The sequence below is a fragment of the Rhodamnia argentea genome, chromosome 9 (genome assembly GCF_020921035.1).
Source record: "Rhodamnia argentea isolate NSW1041297 chromosome 9, ASM2092103v1, whole genome shotgun sequence".
NCBI lineage: Eukaryota > Viridiplantae > Streptophyta > Magnoliopsida > Myrtales > Myrtaceae > Rhodamnia > Rhodamnia argentea.
In genome coordinates, this window is record NC_063158.1 from 4,574,072 (window position 1) to 4,590,210 (window position 16,139).

A 16,139-nucleotide genomic window follows, 5' to 3' on the forward strand; every position below is an offset into this window, starting at 1 on the left:
TTGTTTTTTTTTTGGGTCGAATCGGGCATGGACTTGAACTGCCATTAATTAATTGTAATTGTAATTGTAATATCTTCCCCTTCTTTTCTTTGATCATGCACGTTTCATTTGGACCATCGAAGTTGGCATCGAGAGCAGAATATATGGGCCCGCTTTGGGCCCAAATATGTAGGCCGAATGCCCATGAGCGTGAACCTGAGGCCCAATTAAGCTCCGCACGTGCGAGAGTAACGGGATACGCACGCCCTCGTCTGAGAAAACAGAAAGCAGATAAGGCCTTTCCACTCTTCTGCTTCAACGTCTCTCTCTATCCTCCATCCATGACTTCTCTTTAAGTCATTCTCGCTCAACGCTAACCATTCTCGGTCTTCTCTCCCCACCAATGGCTTCCAATGTTCTTCCCCAGGTACGCGTTTTCGTGTGCAGACAGCTCTGTAACGCTCGCGCGCGCGCGTGTTCGTGGGTACATGCATGTCAGCTGTTTGATTGATGTGTTCAAGAGCTCGCAGCCGTTGAATTCCATTGTAGAGTGGCGAATTACATCTTCATTTGCTACATGCACGTCAGCTGTTTGATTGATGTGTCCAAGAGCTCGCAGCAGTTGAATTCCATTCTAGAGTGGCGAATTACATCTTCATTTTGTATTGGTTCGTTTCGACTTTGATGATCAAGAGTTCTGTCAATTCCGTTCATCGCTAATTGCAGGCATTGATTGCGATTCCTAGAGGCGCCAACCACAGCGCTCCCAGGAAGCTAGGGTTCTCCGCGCTCGCAGCTGGCTCCAGCGGACACTGTCGGACCTATCCTAGACACGGGTGTTTGCTCTCTAGGGTTTCGTTTGGCTCTAGGGGATTGAGTAGTCCGGTGATTGCGGCCTTTTCGAAGCGGAGTTTTGTGGTTAGAGCTGAGCCGGAGCCAGAAGCCGAAGTTGCTTCCAGTGAGAGCGCGGAGGAGAATGCTGAAGCAGCTGCTGACGTCAAGGAAGCTGCTGAAGCAGTAGCGGAGGAGGAAGTCGTGGAAGTGAAGCCTCCAAGTAAGCCAAGGGTTAAGCTTGGCGATATTATGGGGGTAATTTCGTGCTCAATTATGAATCACTTCGAACCATGAAGTCCAATTAGTGTAACTTTACACTCCGGAGCCTGCCTGTTGGTCTAGCTTTGCCACTTAGTACCGGTTTCTGTGGTTAGGTTGTGTTACTTTTACCTTCTTTCATTTGGACATGGAAAGAGTGAAAGACCGGTTGAATATGTGTCGCCTTATGATAGTCAACTGCGGGTTGGCTTTTGAAATCGGTTTTCTTAGTTGCAAAGTTACGATGTGGTTGTAGTTAAGCAGTTAGTTGCTTCTGTAATTATGCTTGATCGGAAGATAATTTGGAGAGTAAATCAACAATAATGATGGTTCTTTTTGGTTGTTTCTTTGTTGTTCGTCTTTCTCATGAACGCGGAATTTAGAAATATGGGAGAAACTCTAAATGTTTCTTGCTATTTGGTAGATATTGAACAAAAGAGCAGTCGAGGCATCTGAGAATGAACGGCCGGTTCCAGACGTCAGGACTGGAGACATAGTGGAAATTAAACTGGTAAATGTTGATGATTGTCTATTCATTTCTTTTGAACTTATCCGGTTTTACTTTTGTGAGTCTTATCTGTTTTTCAGTGATTCTTGTAAACACTTGTTTGATTAAATTGCAGGAAGTGCCTGAAAACAGGCGCAGATTGTCTATCTATAAAGGCATAGTCATATCGAGACAAAATGCTGGCATCCACACGACCATTAGAATTCGGAGAATTATTGCTGGCATCGGGGTCGAGATTGTATTCCCGTTGTAAGTGAATCTTTTTCCTCCTTGCAGTTAGATCCTTTGCAGCTCTTAGGTGCTGTTGAACTTCTTTTGACTAGTCCCAGTAATCAGAACCTGAGATCATTAGGAAATAGTTGCATAATTGGGGTCACGAGTATTAAATGTTAGGCTCTTGTCGTAATCGAGTGTTCTTGATATGCTTGGGTAGAGGCCATAGATATCATCAGATTTACTGGTGCCAGTGCAGTTTAGTTGGTTTCAGAAATTATGATATGGCTGATGCCAACGCATTGATAGATGGGATAGAACGTAGCCCCACGCATTGAAAGTCATGTGTCAACAGTTGTAAGCGGTGGTAGTGGAGATTTGCCAATACTTTAGCTGATGTTTGTGCAGTGACTTGGTGTTAGACTGGATGATGTTCTTAATGTCTCGATGACTAGTGCTGAATAATATGTAAAGCCGGCTCATTTCTCAGCTTTTTCCCCTGCAAGCTACGGATCGTCCTTGGTATTCAAGATTTCTGCTATTGGACTATAAGCTTCCGACCCGACAGTGTTTTTGGTTCTTGTACTCTGACTGATTCAAATGCTAACTATTCTGCGTGTGTCATACCGTGTACGTTGAGGTATGGCTAAGCGCAACATACTAAATTTCGCATTTCCGTCATCCCATATTGTCGCAGGTACTCACCCAACATCAAGGAAATAAAAGTGGTTAAGCACAGGAAGGTCAGGAGGGCTAGGTTGTACTATCTCCGGGACAAGCTTCCCAGGCTCTCCACCTTCAAATGAAAAACTTACAATGCTGTCTCCACTCTTTGGCTCTTCACAACTCAAAGGAGCCCCTTTTTTTTTTTTTTTCCTGCGAATGGCATTAGAACTGCCTCTTAATTTTTGTTTGTTTGTTTGCTGTGAGCCTGTATTCCCATTCTTTGGTATCATGCAGAGAAGGGGAATATCAGTGCACTAACGATTAGGAATATGTAATTTCTACATCTCTTCTTGTGATGTTCGTTTGGTCATAAGATGTTCCTGTTTTATAAGCATGAAGATACTGACGCGGGAGGTCCCTAAACTTTCCGTGACGCTCTCTTTCGTTTTGTTGCACTTTTCAATTCAAGGCCCGACCTCAAATTTGAGGCCGTTGCAACCTCAGATTGGAGGTCCCGACCATCTATCTGAGGCGCGATCTCCTGTCCGAGGTTACGACGGCCTCAGATTTGAGGTCGCGACTTGGGTCTGAGGAGCCCGTGTATAATGGTTGTGAAGTCCGTGGTGGGGGAAGCCGTTTCCGATAATTATGAGCCACGGTTGCAAATGGTGTTCAAGTCCGACATGTGGACTCCACGTGGATGCCAGCGTGTAGAAATTGATGGGGTCATCAGCTAACACCAATGATCATATCAAGTAAATTTTGAAAAATTTGGAGACCAAATTGATGAAAAAAAATTTAGGAACCATATTGAATATCGAAAATTGATTTAGAACTAACTTATATCGTCGTAAGCACGACAACCGAGTGATCATTTTTTCCTTTCCCTGATTTTCATTAATTCGAGCTGAGCTGGAGTCTAAATCAAGCTTCTAGACTTATTGCATGCATATTTATGTAGTCACTTGACACAAAATTCAACTTGTTTGAATAGCTCATACGTGAACACTCTACCAACGTCATAATTCATTTTAAGACAAAACACATCTTTCGTCATAACTCTGCATGAGTAGCTTGACAAAGTTTGGTCCCGAATTAATGTCGCAATTGGTAAGCGGCCCGAAATGTTGGAGAAGGGGGACACGTCATCAGGTCAACATCCGCTTAGATAGACATGACCACCCATCTATCCGACACGTGTCTCTTCTTTCTGAGTAAGATTCTTTCGAGGGGTCCAGTATAGAGTTAGCAACCATAGCGTTTATGATTTTGAGAAAAGAAATCATAAGCAGAAAGAAAAACATAAAAAGACCAGGGCAATTATGAAGATTAGATGGTGTGGGTGATTGGTTACCGGTCCAACTCGGTCCATCTCAAAAAAAGGGAATTAGACTAGACTGATCGATCCGATTTTAGAGCTGTTCAATGAAGCTAGTTGCAGAAATAAATTTTCACATTTAAAAAGTGTAGAAACACTTGTAATAATTAAGAATTTAAATGATTTTTTTTTAAAATTCACTAGAAATAAATTTTACAAAAATAGTTGGTCCGATTCGGGTGGACAATTTCAACCCGGCCGGACCAACAATTATTGATTCCAATTTAATAGAATTGAGAATCGGACTGGCGACTCTAGGAATTCACCCAAGCGGTCGGTTCGGTCCGGTCCGGGCAATTTTCGATCCAGTCAGTTCTTTTTGCTCACTATTGTTGGATCGGAGAAATTGACAGGTCATGGATTAAACGCCAATTTATGTAGCTAGCTAGAATATTTACAGTGTCTCTCCGATCCGAACCATCGGTCGCCCTCGTGACCTGGCAACTAACCAGCGCACTAGTTTTTGCAGAGACCCAAAACCGCCTTTCTCTCTTTCTTTCTCTCTCTGGATCGAGTTGCTCCCTTTATTTTAGGGAGAGAGAAAGAGAGAGAGAGAGAGAGGCTGATGATGATTGTGTGTCGGTTTTCAATGAAGTAGCCGATATTTCAGGCGAGGTATAACCACCCAGTTTTGGACCGAGCATTCCTCTTCGACCCTTCGCCATCCGCTTCCTCCGCATACCTCCCTCTCTCTCTCTCTCTCTCTATACATTTTTTCTCTTCCTCTGTGAGTTCTTCTCTCTCTCTCTCTCTCTCTGTGGGGTTGGTGTTTTTGTTGTCTGGTTTTGATTCAAGCGAGGTTTCGTGTTCTTGGTTCAGTGGGTTTCGCGCGTTTGTATTGTGGTGGGTGATACTGGATTTGGTTCGTGGGTTGTCGGCTCGCGGAGGAGATAGTTTCGTGGCTGTGTTGTTTGCTCCATCATGACCGCCGCTGGTCATCCGTTGATCTCCGTTCATCCGGACGAGCTCAAATTCGATTGTATACTCTCTCTCTCTCTCTCTCTCAGACACACAGCAATGTCTACTGAGATATGTTTCTAGAGTTGCCTCGGCTTTCTTATTGAGATTGGAATTGTGGATTTGTTGACATTGATTGTTGCACCCCGCAACACCACCCCACCAAAACATAAAGAAAAAGAAAAAGATAAAAAAAAAAAGACATTGATTGATGCTGATACGACTGGAATCAGCGTTTAGATGTCCGTCGTTGATGACCCTACGTCTTGATGTCAACTTTCGTTTTATCAGTTATAAAAAACAAAATGGAGAGATGACACTTTTCGATACTATGCATTTTCTGCGAGTTTGCTGTGGGAATTCATCTTAGGAACCGATTGCTATAATTCGGCACTTTTGGCTTCAATAAGTGCATCGCTTCTTGGCGGGTAATTGGTTTCTTATTCCGCTTGTAGCTGAAACGTCCTTTGAGGATCAGGAAGGCCTGTAAAGATGTTCAGGAATTATAATTGGAATGGATCTGAGTGACAGGTAGTTGTGGTTGCATAGTGTGAAGATTAGAAATACAGTTAAAGTACTGGCATAAGGCTCTTTGCCTCACTAACATTGTTCAAGTAGTTAGTGTTATTGTGTTCAAAAGCACATTTTGTTACCGATGCTGTCATGAATGTCAATGACATATTGCAAATCTGAGATGCTGTGAGGTCACACGGGGATAAGTATGGGCATAAGCTGTTAATGTGAAGAGAATAGTGCGGTGCAACTTCTTTCATTTAGTATAATGTTGGCACACATTTTATGTATGTCGTGGTGTGAGGTCTCAGCAAGTTAAATTGTTCCTTGAGACATATTAGGTGATTGGGGGTAACCTTTGTTGGTACTGGTCAGAACTTGGTGCTTGTCTCACATGTGAAGCGTATTTTTTTTATGCTCTGGCTCACTGCGAGCAATAGTCTTAGAATGCCAAGCAACACGAGTCAAATGTGAGATATATAAACTCCAGCCTAATCAGATTTTCAAGCCAATTTCATACTTGCCTATCATCAGTGCTTTTGGCGTTTAAGTCTTTTCAAGTCACAGAGTAAGGTCTTTGTTCCCTGGTTTGAAGCACATACATATTCTCAGAGTTGTGACATATGTTGAGTGCAGCTGGCTGAATGAATGTTCAATAATATTGTACTGATTTTTGTAAAAGGAAAAGGGGAATATCAGCTGTCCCCGGTCATTTCTGATGTGCTTGCGTTATTCCATATAAACCTGGTTGAATGATGTATTGCCATCATGGACTTCTTCTCTCTTTTTGCACGTGTTTCGAAATTAATTAAGCTCTTGGCAAGCTGGAATTTAGGCTTTAGTGGTCTGATATTGATTTTTCTATTCAGTTGAGCTGGAAAAGCAAAGCTATTGTGATCTTAAAGTCGTAAACAACACAGAACACCATGTCGCTTTTAAGGTACTATCTATCGTGTTAAAACATGTTCATACTTTTGCTATATAGACATTTTCGTGCTCACATTAGTTCTTTCTGTTTGATATGCCAGGTTAAAACAACTTCTCCTAAGAAGTATTTTGTACGACCTAACACCAATGTTATACAGCCTTGGGATGCATGCTTCATAAGAGGTAGTTTGCTTCGCCTTCTTCTTCTTCTTGGGATACCCTTTGATGTTATTGGCTTAGCTTTCACATGTATAAGTACTTTGTTGGACACATGTTTATATTATGCTTTTTATGCATCTGGTCATGAGATCTGAAATACCTGTATTTTTCCTTTTTTGTTTGTCTAATTTGCAATGCTTTTGCTTTCTTTTGTTCCTTGCTTGTTCTGAAGTCACTCTCCAAGCTCAACAGGAATATCCCCCTGACATGCAATGCAAAGACAAATTTCTCCTGCAGAGTACAATAGTGCCACCAAACTCAGATGTTGATGACCTGTCTCCAGATACTGTAAGGATATCATTTACAAAGCACTGTGTTCCTATTTTACTGACTGTTGCACTATAATTTGTTTCTATTTCTAGTACAATCAGGCTTGTTCTTACACAAGTATGCTATGATTTGTTGTCCAGTTCAATAAGGATGCAGGAAAAACAGTAGAGGAATGCAAGCTGAGAGTTGTATATGTTTCTCCTAACACAGGTCAAGAAAGTGTGGAAGACAATACGCTCAAGAGCTCCAGACAAAGTTTTGATGACTCCACTGTGAGTCTTTTGGATTGATATATATATATATAGTTTATCTTTTTTTCTGGAATTTGATAGATTGCTTGATCTTTTATCCTCCCTTCAAACTTGGTAAAATTGGATCCATGATGCAACAGACTAGAGAAGACAGAGCACTTATTAAGGTAGACAGAATAATTATGGGTGAGGTTGACTTTTGAAAATGGCAAACTGTCTGCAATGATTCACAGTTTATTTCCAAGCAAGACAACTAGAAAATACGAGAAAACGGAAGGAAAGAAGGAGTAGGGAAAGATGAAAAAGACCACTCTTTTTCCTTGCATTTCTTATTTCCTGTGAGATCTGTGGACCCATATAGGCTGTAAAGACAAATATACCTTATGACAGAAATAGTCATTCCTGGCTTCAAGAAGTAGCAAATACGCATTCCTACATATTATCGTACTTTACTACGTGTTAATTCATTACAATTTTATGCTTATTCTCTGCTATGTGATTATCCTAGAATCAGTCTGTGCAGCAACTGAAGGATGAGAGAGATGCAGCTGTTCGGCAAATGCAGCTCTTGCGGCAGGAATTGGTAAAAACCTTCTCTCTTTCATCGTCTTTGAAGTCGTCTGCTAGACTGATATTTTGGTGAAAAAAAAAAGAATTGTTTAATACCATGCAACATGTTTAAACATTTGAATATATGATAAAAGATCACCTTGGCTATGCAAGAGGTGCAAACATCTAAGGTTTCAAACTTTTTTGTTTTACAAGATACCATGTTAGAATGCCTATTTGACTTACTCCTTCCATAAATGAAGGTGTAATTGCGCTACATCCTTACATTGTTGAGGACATGAGGTACCTTAAGAAAAAACGGGCTCGTCGAACATCTTTTACACAAGTTAACACAATGATAATTTGAATTCTCTGGATGAATTTTTCTTGCGGCTCTTGTTTTTTTAGCTCTAAATTACGGAATCTACGGGTTCAAAGATAATCTAACCCACGTGTTTTTCACCTATTCCATGGAAGTGTGTCGTTCTAGCTTCTGTTCTTAGGCCTTCCCATTAAACAACAAGATATGGAACTCTCCTGTGTAAAACCACTATAAAGAAGATCCCTCCCTCAGCAGAAAATTTGCTCTCATCTTCTTGTACTTCAGGATATGCTGAGGAGACGAAGGCATCGGAAAAGTGACCCGGGCTTTTCCCTCAAATTTGCGCTTCTCGTAGCTCTCATTGGAATCATGGTCGGGTTCCTTTTAAACCTATCGCTGTCTTCACCGGCGGCAGAATAAATTCCCATGAAAGAAAGTATCGAAGTCCTTGTAAAATTTTGCTGGCTCTGTTTGGAAGCAAGTTTTGCCCCTGTTTTTTCCCTCTGCTTTCCATTTTGTACATTCTAGTGTCGCACATTCGTGTCTTATAGGCTCGTTTGTCAGCTATTTCCCGGAGAATACCTGACATTAGTTTGGGTTTTCACCCATCGAATGATCATCTTTCGAGCTTGTCGAACGGCGTGGGAGCGGAGGTTATGAATAATTTTTCAGTTAAGTCACATTTACCTTGACTCTTTCTTTTGCTAAATGTTTCTCTAAATTTGCAAAGTGTAGTAATCAGAATGATAATTCGTCTCTGAGTCTCGAGAGATCTTTCCAATCAAATTGAATTCCACACATAATGGGTGAAGAAGTTTACTCAGATGCCGAGAGAGGGAAAGTTCTTATTCCATTCTGACTTTGATTCAAGTTCTACTACTAATTGTATGAGTTAAAATGTCAACGTCAACATTGGCTGGCATGTACAAATTGGATTTGGGCAGACAAATCGATAGCTTTGTAGCTAGAAAAGAAAAAGCTGATTAATGTCCGAAGACTCCACATGCCTTGGGGATTAGAACTGAGCACGACTAAACACAGCCCCAAAAAGGACAAAAAAATCATAACCCAAATATGGAATTGGAGAATGGCTTACCTGACATATTTGGGCATGTTGTTAAGTTTAGGAAAATTACACAAATGATACTTGAATTTTAGCTCAATATGCAATATTATTATTGAATTTTTAATTTATTCAATGTGGCATTAGAACTTTTTGTATGTGTTCAATTTAGTTCTTTGACTATATCAAATATTCAATGTTACCCTTCCATCAATTCGAGTTAACGGAATTTGCTGTTTTAATTTCCAATCCGATATATTAGCAAATGAATTATCCACGTAAAATATTCAACTCAAATTAAAATATAAGAATCATTTTATTTTCTTTAATTGGTTCAATTTGGAAAATTGATTATGCATGTAATTGGATGACGTGGATTATTATATCCTAATTTAAGTCCAATATCTTACGTGGATATTTGATTTGTAACGTTATTTTTTTGTCCACATTTCAAATTTATAGGAGTAAAAGCTATATTAGTAAATTCCGTCAACTTGAATTAATGAGAAAACAACATTAAACATTTCATATAGTCAAAGGACTGAATTGAACATGCAAAAAAAGTTCAAATACCATAATCAACAAATTAAAAGTTTAGGGATAACATTACACATTAAATTAAAGTTCATGTACCATTTGTAGAAAAAATTAAAAGTTCAAGGACTAAATTGAACATATATTAAAAGTTTAGAGGCCGCATTAAATGAATTAAAAGTTCATGGACGATATCACACATATGCCCAATTTAAGGGATTACATCGAATAAATTAAACATTTAGGGATGATATTACACGTTAAGCTAAAGTGACTATTATCTTTGTCAATATTTCTTAAATTTAAGCGTACTCATCAGTTGGACCTACCCATAATCAGCATAAACGACAGGTCGTTCCAGGTGGCGCGAATAGGCGGGAAGACTCCACACGTGCCAATCTCAAACCTCACACGCGCGCATTTCCCGCTCCCTGCTCCCTCTCTCTTTCCCCATTTCGCAGATCTCACACTCCAAATACGCGCTCTTGTCCTCCCACCCCCACCTCCCCCCCTACTCCGAACTCGGCATGTCAACTCACCCCACCGGGTCGCAACTCGCCACCACAGCACCGACCTCCCCCTCCTGCTCGAGTGACTCAGAGAAGGCATGGCACCTCCTGTCTCTCCTCCTCTCGCTCGGTCGCCCGTCTAGCCCTCTCGAGCTCGCCTCCAAATGCGAACTCTTCCCCACGTCGCCCGATCTCATCCGCCACCTCTGCGACGTCCCGAGCTCCCCGATCCATCTGACGGACGACCTCTTCGTCACGCTCTCGTTCGCCACCCTAATCTCGCTCGCTCAGTTCCTGACGAACTCGAATCTGGTCAGCTTCTTCTGCTCGCCTCGGGTCGAGAGGCCGTGCTTCAGGAAGAGGAAGGGGAGCATTCTAGAGTGTGAGAGTCTGCCGCCGGTGAAGAGGAGAGCGAATTCGGAAAGTTACGTGGATGAGAAAGTCTATCCAGATATAAGAAAGGGTAATGCGCGTGCTTCGTCTTGTTTTTAGTTTCTGATGTAGGATATAGCTTGTGTATTACCGCATGTTCGTTGATTGAGGTGATGGTTTCAATACTAGGCAGGAGTTGCTGTCCCTTCTTGTGCTTGCCTGGGGGGAATCAAGATGGTTGTAGAAAGGTACCGTTGGCAACTGTTTCTTTGGGCTGTCTACTGTTAAATTTCAACATCGTATCATCTAGCTATGTATTATTTTTCATAATTAAGTTGTGGATCTTACTTTCATTGGTTGACAAAGTACTGCGTTTACTTACACCGTTCTCATGTATAATTTTGTTGGCCTGTACACTCTGCATGATATTAGTGGCAATATAGTTGCGCAGCAGTTGTTTAGGTAGATTTTCTTGCTACAAGCAGAGAAATAGTTAGTTCTTGAAGTTTTTGGACTGATTAATAGCTTACTTGGATCTTACCAGAGGTTTGAAACTGGATTTAGGAAAGGCATATGATTGATTAAATGTGTTGTGAAAAGGAGCTTGGTTGCTGATGTTCTTGATCTATTGATATGGTTTTAAGGTATAATGCACACGCCTCGGTAATGCACATAAGAAAGTTGTCAGAAAATTAAAGGCCACCTGCTATGCCTCTGCGTCACTATTCTCTAAAAACAAAGTGCAAATTTTGGAAACTTGCGGACCTGCTTAAACAATGATGCTTGGTGAAAGTATATAAAACGCAAACCCACCCGCTCTGCCAAGAAGACGAGTGCTGGTAAGCCAGGAATGTTTTGGCAATTACCCTTTCTCTGATTGATGAGAGACATGAATCAGTGCTATTTTTATTGGATTTACTTCACTTCTTATCTGAAGTAGTCAGGAGCTTGACTTCACATCAGAAAATTAAACATGGTGCACTGTCAATATCTTAAAGGGTTTTGTATTCATGCCATCAACTTCATATTCTCATTTGTCTTTGATCCATTGCTTCAGTCACTGCTTTGACATACAAACCTAATGAGAATAAATTATTAATGCAGGTTCATTTACGTATTAACAAAGACAAAGTCTGGACAATAAACATAGAGCAAAGTAAAGTGTCAGACATGCGAAGCAATCTGATAACTACTCCTTGGCTGTTTGTCAATGCTACCAGGAGACAGTTAGGCCGGCCTCCAAATGACACTGGCCATAAAGGTCAAGATGATACACTAATGTCCTTTGCAAGGGAAAAGGCGCAGAAAGATGTAGTTATGTTGAATTACCCGAATTGTTCCTGCAAAGCTGAAGAAATTTCGGACATATCAAAGATTGAAACATCCAGAAATGTGGTGCCACCTATACCTTATCTAGTGCCAAATGTTTCCCATAGAGCATTGGGAAATCCTTTTGTGTGCATAGAAACAACTGCTGACAAAATAGATTCCACTGAAAATGAAGACTTCAGTCAAGCATTTTGTGAAGGGGTGAATCAAGAAAAAATGTTACTGAATGAGGCTGAAAATACGGATCATGCTCTTGAGGGAACAAGTACACCCACTAACAATGAAAGAAACATGGCAGATGGTCAAAAAGAAGTATCAGCGAGTTCTGTCAGACTTATAAGAGACATAGAGGAGACTAACATGGCATTTGATGCTGCTCCGTTGGACAGACCATTTGAAACAGAATTTAAGTGGAAGTCTGAGGTAAATTGTCTCGACAAGAGACGTTCTATCAGGAGCAAACCTTCCCTTCCGGAAGTTGAGCTTTCTGGAATGCAGAATCTTTTGTCAAAACCTTCTGCCAAGATGAAAACCAGTCACAAGGATGCAGGGTCTCCGAGTATGCAAGCTCTCTCAAAATCTTTAGAGCATCGAAAAGCCGTTCAAACTTCGAAGGAGAAAGAACAGGTGAAAAGAGGTCAGAAATTGATCAATTTGAAGAAGCAAGCAAAGAATGGTCAGATTGGCATGTGCTATCAGGAGAGGAAGGGAACCTCCACTTCTGTATCTCTTAAAGTGAGCTACAGTTTTTAGTCATATGGCATATTGCTTGCTAAAGCTTTGCGCATTGCAATGCCAGAGATATACGAAGTCATCTGGTTTATAATCAATCATGCTGCATTCAAGGGTATGCTTCCTTAATCAACGTTCTCTTGCATCATTGTAGGTTCAATTGGGGACAAAAATACTGCCCGATTTTGAATCTTACATTGTGGAAGAGGAGGAAGGTTCAGGTAGTACTGTAACAGAAATATTGTGTTTAGCTAAAGATGAGACTTATCTGCTAATGAACTGACTATGAACTGCTCAGACTTCTAATAGCCTTCTTCAATCCTTGATTGCTAGGTGGTTATGGCACTGTTTATAGAGCACGCAGGAAAGATGATGGGAGTACCGTTGCCATTAAATGTGAGTGAAACTCTGTTGCTTATCTGTTGAAAATCAAATACTAGTTTATTAGCTACCGAACATTCATATATCACGGCATGTGTTTATGGCTCACAGGCCCTCATCCAAAAGTACATCAGCACCACATAAATAATGAGCTCAAGATGCTGGAAAAATTCGGGTAATGATTGTTCACAATTGCGATTCAGTTTGCTGCATTTTTCTCAAAGATATTACTGACACTCATGTGATTTATTAGGGGGAAAAACTGCGTAATAAAGTATGAAGGCAGCTTCAAGAATGAAAATTCCGATTGCTTTATTCTGGAGTACGTAGAACATGACAGACCTGAGGTAATTGGGGATTCTGGATCACTTATTCTTCTTTTTCCTTGATTTTTCGTCTCTCATGATGTCTTCAACTGATTTTCAGGTGCTCAAGAAAGAAATAGATGTTCTCCAGCTACAGTGGTATGGCTATTGCTTGTTCAGAGCACTTGCTAGTCTTCATAAGCAGGTTAGAGTTCCCGATAATGAAGTCCTTTCCATAGAAACTTTTTCCCCCGATAGTGGATTTCAAGAGTTCTTTGAAATTTGGCAGGGAATTGTTCACAGAGATGTGAAACCAGGCAACTTCCTTTACTCTTCCAAGGCTAACAAAGGTTATCTTATTGATTTTAACCTTGCCATGGTCAGTAATGCCTGATCTTCATGATTCTGTTGCTTTGCCTCTCATTCATGGTTTTAATGCACAAGTTTTTGTGTTTCACTTCGATATGATTGTCATGTTTTTTGTAACAGGATCTTCATCAGAAGTATGGAAGCAAAAGTAAGTATATCATCTGCTGATTGTTCTAACACAAAATTGGCAGGCTGTTTAATTTGATTGTGTTTGGCAAACCTCAGCCGTCTCACATCCTGCTAAGAAGTTCTGAGTAACTATTGCAATCTGATTCTTATAAATTTTAGGATTGATGGTCAAATCTATTTCTCAACCTTTATTTCTTATTTTCTGTCAAGAAAATTGGTAGTTTATTAAGTTAAACCTACAAGATAAAGCTGTCATCCAAATTTCAAGCCGCAGTGAAATGCTAATTGATTCATTTTTGTGATGCTTGTGTTGAAGTACTACTCTTGCTTCCTCATTGTGATACAATAAAAATGATGGAGACTCAGTACCCTTCTACACTGCAGACAAATTGAAGTTGGGGAATAAGCACATGGAAGATTTCCACCCTCCTACATTTCAGAATGCAAAATCTCTTACTCCAACTAAGAGTGGGAAGTCCACGAGGGCTAAATCTTTGAGCACACTCAAGCTGGCGCTGGAGGAGGTAAAGGGTTCAAAGTCACCTGTAGATCCCAAGAACTTGAAAAGAAAGGTTGTGGACCAGAAGAAGTATTATTTAGCTAGTTGCCATACAATAAGGAGCCAAGGTCCAGATGGTTCAGGCATAACCTCTACCAAGGATTTGACTAGCGCTAGTACCCCTTCAGCCAAAAGGCTGCGGGAACCTTTGCCACGGCATGGTCGGAAGGAGCTTATAAGCCTTTTGCATGATGGGATGCACATGAATCATGAAGCATCCAGCGTTCCAGCTACTCTGAGAAAAAGGGTAGCTGCTCCTCCCAGCAAATCAGAAGGAAAGCTACGTATCATCTCCCCAATGCCTCTTCATTCAAGAGGTGTTGCTGTTTCTGGTGCTGGCTTGAGGAGTAAGGGTATATAGTTTGCCATAGATTTCCCATTAGATTACCTTGATCATAAGACCTTGATGTCAATCATTGTTTTATTATCTTCATTTGATTCTCAGGTGATCATGGTAAAGAAGGGCCTTGTGTAGGGACCAAGGGCTTTAGGGCTCCAGAGGTGAGAATTTAAGTGATATTAGTGTATGGCATCCTTTTATTAAACTAGTTAGGTCACTTTTACCGGACTTTTGATTTATTTGAGAAAGTTAAGGCATTTTGAAAGAGAACCAGAGGTCTATTTACCCCGATCATCCTGTTACATATCTACCACTCCCTATTCATCTCTGGAAAAATAAAAATGCAGTGCTAAGATCCCTGGCTATCACTTCTAACATAGACAAGTTATCGAACTCTTATGATGTACGGTGAATAACTATTGCACGTTTGTGGCTGTCTTCTATAGCTGCTGCACTTTCCAATAATCTTCTCTGTGAAGGTAGAGAAGCTCAGTAATTTTATTGTGCAGGTCTTGTTGAAATCTCCACATCAAGGAACCAAGCTTGACATTTGGTCAGCTGGGGTCACCTTGCTCTATCTAGTGATTGGAACATCGCCCTTTCTTGGCGATCCAGAGCAGTATGAACTTGTGCTTTTACTTTATTTTCCTAGTCAACAAGAAGATTTTTGCCTTGTTTGAGGGCATCAAACTCCTTGCAGGAACATAAAGGAAATAGCAAAATTGAGGGGCAGTGAAGATCTATGGGAGGTTGCGAAGTTACACGACCGTGAATTGTCATTTCCCGTGGTACTTTGAAATTTCATTCTGATTTATTTACAAATCATGGAAAGCTTCTTGTTTGATAAATAACCAGGATTCCTTGTTGCAGGATCTTTATGACACACAGTCCTTGGCCTCACTGAATCTGCGTGATTGGTGCCAAAAAAACACAAAGAGGCCCAATTTCCTCGAGGTGCTCCCGCAATCACTGTTTGATCTTGTGGACAGATGCTTGACAGTGAACCCAAGAGCGAGGATCAGTGCAGAGGAAGCTCTGAGGCACGAGTTCTTCGCACCATGCCATGATGAACTGAGAAAGCAGAAGCTACACAGACTGGGTTCAACCAAGATTCGGGAATGAGCCCTCGCATCCAAAGAAACGATAATCAACCGCGCAACGTCCCCTCAAAAGCTAGATAAGTTGGTTGTGCTAGACAAGTTGGTTAAATGACTTTTCTCTTGTGATATGACGCTCGCTTGAAGCTTTCCCCTAATCCAGCTCCGGTCTCCTAGCTTTTCCAAGATAAGTATCCATTGTTAGATGTTGTACAAAGATGTAACATTTAATTTCCTTTCCATTCTTTTGTAAATCGTGAGATGCTCGAGCTGTCATAACTAAACATTATCTGAGTCGACTGTGTTAAAATAGAGAGCAAGAAAATCCCAGATGTAAGTTCTAACGAACATCATCTGTGGTTGATCCTGAGACAATCAATTTGTTTTCCTGGACTGAAATTTACTCATGAGCTTCGAATTCAATGCCCCCTTCGCAATCCAGAATGTGTGAAGAACCAATTTGCCAACACCCTCATACCAAACACCAAAAACGGAAAAAAAAAAAAAAAAAAGCAAAAGAAAGAAGAAGAAATGATCAGGCATCTTAATCTCGACTCAAACTCAACTCACCCCTAA

General features: G+C 40.8%; 3 protein-coding genes across 10 annotated transcripts; all 3 read left to right on the forward strand.

The window, feature by feature from the left end:
- The first annotated feature begins 243 nt into the window (after positions 1-243).
- LOC115736989 (50S ribosomal protein L19-1, chloroplastic) lies at positions 244-2,891 on the forward strand. Its single transcript, XM_030668929.2, has 5 exons — positions 244-406; positions 706-1,068; positions 1,496-1,582; positions 1,695-1,828; positions 2,490-2,891. The coding sequence occupies exons 1-5, from the start codon at positions 383-385 to the stop codon at positions 2,596-2,598; spliced, it is 717 nt and encodes a 238-aa protein (XP_030524789.1). The 5' UTR covers positions 244-382; the 3' UTR covers positions 2,599-2,891.
- A 1,508-nt stretch (positions 2,892-4,399) lies between these two features.
- LOC115736990 (vesicle-associated protein 2-1) lies at positions 4,400-8,520 on the forward strand. Of its 4 annotated transcripts, none has more exons than XM_030668931.2 (8): positions 4,400-4,563; positions 4,656-4,815; positions 6,176-6,246; positions 6,335-6,416; positions 6,625-6,740; positions 6,863-6,994; positions 7,482-7,556; positions 8,130-8,520. In XM_030668931.2, exons 2-8 carry the CDS (start codon positions 4,758-4,760, stop codon positions 8,262-8,264), a joined length of 669 nt encoding a protein of 222 aa, XP_030524791.1. In that variant the 5' UTR covers positions 4,400-4,563; positions 4,656-4,757; the 3' UTR covers positions 8,265-8,520. The 4 variants fall into 4 exon arrangements, with proteins under 4 accessions (XP_030524791.1, XP_030524790.1, XP_030524792.1 ...); XM_048284969.1 differs by having other exon boundaries at positions 4,436-4,451; XM_030668930.2 differs by having other exon boundaries at positions 4,400-4,815.
- Positions 8,521-9,890: 1,370 nt separating this feature from the next.
- On the forward strand, positions 9,891-15,867 carry LOC115736984 (serine/threonine-protein kinase ppk18). 5 transcript variants are annotated; one of them, XM_048284968.1, is made up of 16 exons: positions 9,891-10,413; positions 10,512-10,570; positions 11,427-12,386; positions 12,538-12,604; positions 12,717-12,779; positions 12,876-12,939; positions 13,018-13,111; positions 13,191-13,274; positions 13,359-13,448; positions 13,559-13,586; positions 13,952-14,094; positions 14,155-14,479; positions 14,572-14,627; positions 14,976-15,085; positions 15,167-15,254; positions 15,337-15,867. In XM_048284968.1, exons 1-16 carry the CDS (start codon positions 9,969-9,971, stop codon positions 15,586-15,588), a joined length of 2,928 nt encoding a protein of 975 aa, XP_048140925.1. In that variant the 5' UTR covers positions 9,891-9,968; the 3' UTR covers positions 15,589-15,867. The 5 variants fall into 5 exon arrangements, 4 of the variants coding, with proteins under 4 accessions (XP_048140925.1, XP_030524776.1, XP_030524774.1 ...); XM_030668916.2 differs by having other exon boundaries at positions 13,952-14,091; positions 14,140-14,479; XM_030668914.2 differs by having other exon boundaries at positions 13,952-14,473.
- The last annotated feature ends 272 nt before the right edge of the window (positions 15,868-16,139 follow it).

Excerpts from the sequence above, each read along its gene's own strand:
- LOC115736989 (XM_030668929.2), top strand. The coding sequence starts at position 383 with ATGGCTTCCAATGTTCTTCCCCAG. Across the intron at positions 1,583-1,694 it reads ACATAGTGGAAATTAAACTG|GAAGTGCCTGAAAACAGGCG; the intron begins GTAAATGTTGAT and ends ATTAAATTGCAG. Across the intron at positions 1,829-2,489 it reads GTCGAGATTGTATTCCCGTT|GTACTCACCCAACATCAAGG; the intron begins GTAAGTGAATCT and ends ATATTGTCGCAG.
- LOC115736990 (XM_030668930.2), top strand. The coding sequence starts at position 4,758 with ATGACCGCCGCTGGTCATCCGTTGATCTCCGTTCATCCGGACGAGCTC. Across the intron at positions 4,816-6,175 it reads GGACGAGCTCAAATTCGATT|TTGAGCTGGAAAAGCAAAGC; the intron begins GTATACTCTCTC and ends TTTTCTATTCAG. Across the intron at positions 6,247-6,334 it reads AACACCATGTCGCTTTTAAG|GTTAAAACAACTTCTCCTAA; the intron begins GTACTATCTATC and ends TTGATATGCCAG.
- LOC115736984 (XM_030668913.2), top strand. The coding sequence starts at position 9,969 with ATGTCAACTCACCCCACCGGGTCGCAACTCGCCACCACAGCACCGACC. Across the intron at positions 13,587-13,951 it reads TCAGAAGTATGGAAGCAAAA|ACAAATTGAAGTTGGGGAAT; the intron begins GTAAGTATATCA and ends TCTACACTGCAG. Across the intron at positions 14,628-14,975 it reads AGGGCTTTAGGGCTCCAGAG|GTCTTGTTGAAATCTCCACA; the intron begins GTGAGAATTTAA and ends TTTATTGTGCAG.